General features: G+C 40.7%; 1 protein-coding gene across 1 annotated transcript; it reads right to left on the bottom strand.

The window, feature by feature from the left end:
• Window positions 1-990: 990 nt before the first annotated feature.
• LOC717330 (olfactory receptor 52B4-like) lies at window positions 991-1,923 on the bottom strand. The gene is given in 1 exon segment (XM_001108723.5): window positions 991-1,923. A coding segment is annotated over 1 exon segment (933 nt).
• Between the last annotated feature and the right edge of the window lie 1,676 nt (window positions 1,924-3,599).

The raw sequence follows: 3,599 nt of genomic DNA, 5'->3' as shown, positions 1-3,599 counted from the left end.
CTATAATACACTGAGAAGGAATTGTGATTGGAGAAAATGTCAGAGGAGATGACATGAGAATTAGATATGAAAGGAGGAATAAGAGTTTTCCACAAGTTGATGGAGGTTATTTCAAGAGAAGGCAGAGTACCTGAAGAGTATGGTATAACCTGAGAAAACTGACAAATTAATGGCCTGATGCATCTGAAGTTCAGGTTGCATAGAAGGTATTGGGAAGTGTGGTTGTAAAAACACTCAGAATTCATGTGAATAAACATCTTGAATGTCTTCCTGAGGAGGAGATCATTGAAGAACACAGCCTGACACTGAGAATGAAGGAGTTCCCTTTCTTCAGCATTTCCCCAGCACACACCACACCTTCAGAAACCACAGGTCATTCCCCAACACAAAAATGATCAGACTCAGGTTCCTCAAGAGTTGTCCTGCAAAATATGAATCACACAATTTATTTTCAATCCTCTATTATAGACATTCATGTTCATAGGATATAAATTATAACATAATAGAAATAAATGGAAAACCTAGGAATCACTGATTCTAAGAATGTCACTTAGCTGGAATGAAGGACATAAAAGAATGGAGGTTTGTACGTGATTTTACAGGAATACAACATGTCTCAGAGCTTCAGAAACTCAGTAGAGGACAGCTGAACAAATTCCAATGCCAGAGCACTGTTCCCACTTTATCTATTTCCAAAGATCATGATAGTGTTGTCCTATTAAGGATACATGACTTCTGAAAAATCAATCTATTCTCTCCCAGGCTCTGTGCAGGAGGTAGTTTGTTCAGTCAAACATTGCATTGCTGTCCTAGGTTCCTTAAAAAACAGAAGAGTAAGCCCTGCAACTTCCCAGTTGACCTTGCTCCAGACATGGTACTCACTGAGTTATTTCCTACTGTGTCAGCTGACCTCTCCCATCTACCACTTCCATACCCACTTACCAGATAGCTAGAGATTCTGAAAACTCAGTTCTTAAACCAAAGTTATTTCTATTTTATAAACAAAAAATGAACCACCTGTTCCTGGATTTGCTTGGTTTTGATCCCATAAATAATGGGATTCAGCATAGGTAGAACCAGAAAGCAGACATTAGCCAATGGGATGTGGATACAATATGGAATGTGGTGTCCAAACCTCTAGGTAAGGACTGTGAAGATGCCAGACCCATAAAAGAGGATGATGATGCAAACATGGGAGCCACATGTATTGAGAGCTTTGTGGCGAGCATCTGGAGAAGGCATGTGGAAGACAGCATGGAGAATCAGCATATAGGAAATTAGTACAACATCTAAGACCACCGTTGACATTAGAATTGAAAACTCATACTAAACGTTTATTCGAATGTCATTACACGCATATTTGGCTAGGCCAATGTGTTCACAAAAGGTGTGTGGAATAATATTATTCTGGCAGAAAGTCAATCTTTTTAAAAGAAATATGATAGGGAAAATTGTACCGTAACTTCTCAGGGAGACAGTCATACAAATTTTCTTAATCAGAGCATTTATAAGAATGGTGGTGTACCTCAGTGGGTAGCATATGGCAATGTAGTGGTCAAAGGCCATCACTAGCAAGATCCCTGACTCAGAGATGAAGGTGGAATGGATGAAGAAGAGCTGAGTGATGCAACGATCCAGGGAGATGTCCCCAGCATGGAACCAGAAGATAGCTAAGGCCTGAGGAATGGTGCACGTGGAGAGGACAATGTCTGCTCCAGGCAGCATGCAGAGGAAGAGGTACACGGGTTCATGGAGGCTGCGCTTTGTGAGGATAATGAAGATGAGCAGGCTGTTCCCAAGAAGGGCGGTGACATAAGAAATGAAGAATGGGATAGAAATCCACATGTGCTGGTCCTCTAGGCAGGGGATGCCCAGCAAGTGAAAGACTGTGTGGCTAGTGCCACTGTGGTTTGCAGTAGGCATAGCTGGGAACTTTCAGAACCTCACCTCCTACTCACAGAGGCAGAAGAAGATAAAATCTCCAACATTCTTTGCAATGTCACCAGGAGCTTTTGGCATATTCCATAATCTCCATAACAAACACGCAAATATGAAAGGTGGTGGTCTATACTCTAATGAATGACAGTCAGACAATATCTCCAAGTAATCAGAATAAGAGACATTATTGTATGCACTTTAATTATGAATGGAGGATTATGAATATACAGAGGAAATTATTATTTCTGTGTGGGAAAGCTGAATAAGGTGACACTTAAAATTGAGTAGTTTATCATAAAGTTAATAATGAAGAGAGAAAGGAAGTAGCATAAGAAAAGGTGAGTGTACAGATCAATGCACAGGATGTTTCTGAAATATTTTCAGGCCAGGGTGGCTGGTGCATAAGGAGTACTGAGGAGAACAAGGGAAGTGATGGTATAGGCAGGATTTTCCTGAATGTGAAGGGCTTTGATCACAACTTCACTCTTAGGCCCCATCCTTTACACAGGGGCAGTCATTAGTTTAGACAGATGACCTGTTGATGTTTGTTGGAACATTGATTGATTGAAGACACTGAAGCCTAAAAGGCCAGTGCTGTTCCAGGAATGGAAAATACCTTATTGTATTACAGTCACAGGAGAATTTAGCTAATGTTTATTAAGCATCACTTTATGCCAGGGGCTGTAGTATGCACAATGCACTTCGTACGTTCTTAATGCAGGGAGTAGACATCCATTCTTAGAACTGGCTAGTATCCTTATTTCACACTTAAGGAAAGTGAGTCTTAGACAATATGAATAACTTGCTACTTGTCACAAAGCAGCAATTGATAGAAATGAGATTTGAAACCTCTGACTTCACCACACACAGTTTGCTCACTTATGAAGAGGGTCAAGGCACCTCTTTATCTGAGACGAGGTGCTCCTTGTGCTCACACCCCAGGGAACTAGGCTTAGAAGTGACTGAAATTAGGTAAAGAGTTATTTCCGGGGGGTGAGGAGGGGTTGCAGTTCTTGATATTTGAGAAATTCTCCTGTTGGTAGAAATGAACATGTAACTTCATCATTTACTTCCTAGCATATTCTTCTTGACTCATTAGTGGATTCATTCACCAGGCATATTTGAGCATTGACTATTTTTTCCTGCATCATGCCGTGTGCCTGAGTCCTAAATAGGTTTATGGTTTCAGAGAATGGTGAGCTTGTGAGTAAATAGGTTTACTGGTGTGCATAAGGAGTACTGAGGAGAACTAGGGAGGTGGAATGGCTTCAGAGAGTGCCTTCTGAGAAGAGAGCCATATTGAATCCCATTTTCAATGGAATGAAGAAATGGAGACAAATAATAAAATACACTCTTCATGGGGTTTCTGAGGATATTCAATAAAGGAGTATCTTAAAATATTTAGTTGTTGGCTAAGATATATCTTATGATCAGTAATATTTTTTCTTCCATTCTAGTTCACACTCTTGGTGCATCCCCTTCTTTCTTTCTGGGGGGGATAATTGGCTCTTAGTTATTTTTCACACCTGCTAGGATGCCCTGGCTGCCTCCACAAAGCTCTTTCCAATGTGTGGCTTGGGGCAGGTGACTACAGTTCCCTGCCATTTGCAGGGCTTCTTTCATATTATGCCACGAATTGTTTGCAGCGTACATCAATATAT

This window comes from Macaca mulatta, chromosome 14 (genome assembly GCF_049350105.2).
Source record: "Macaca mulatta isolate MMU2019108-1 chromosome 14, T2T-MMU8v2.0, whole genome shotgun sequence".
Taxonomy (NCBI): Eukaryota; Metazoa; Chordata; class Mammalia; order Primates; family Cercopithecidae; genus Macaca; species Macaca mulatta.
The sequence above is the reverse complement of the archived record's forward strand: the minus strand, read 5'-3'. Positions and strand labels throughout refer to the sequence as shown.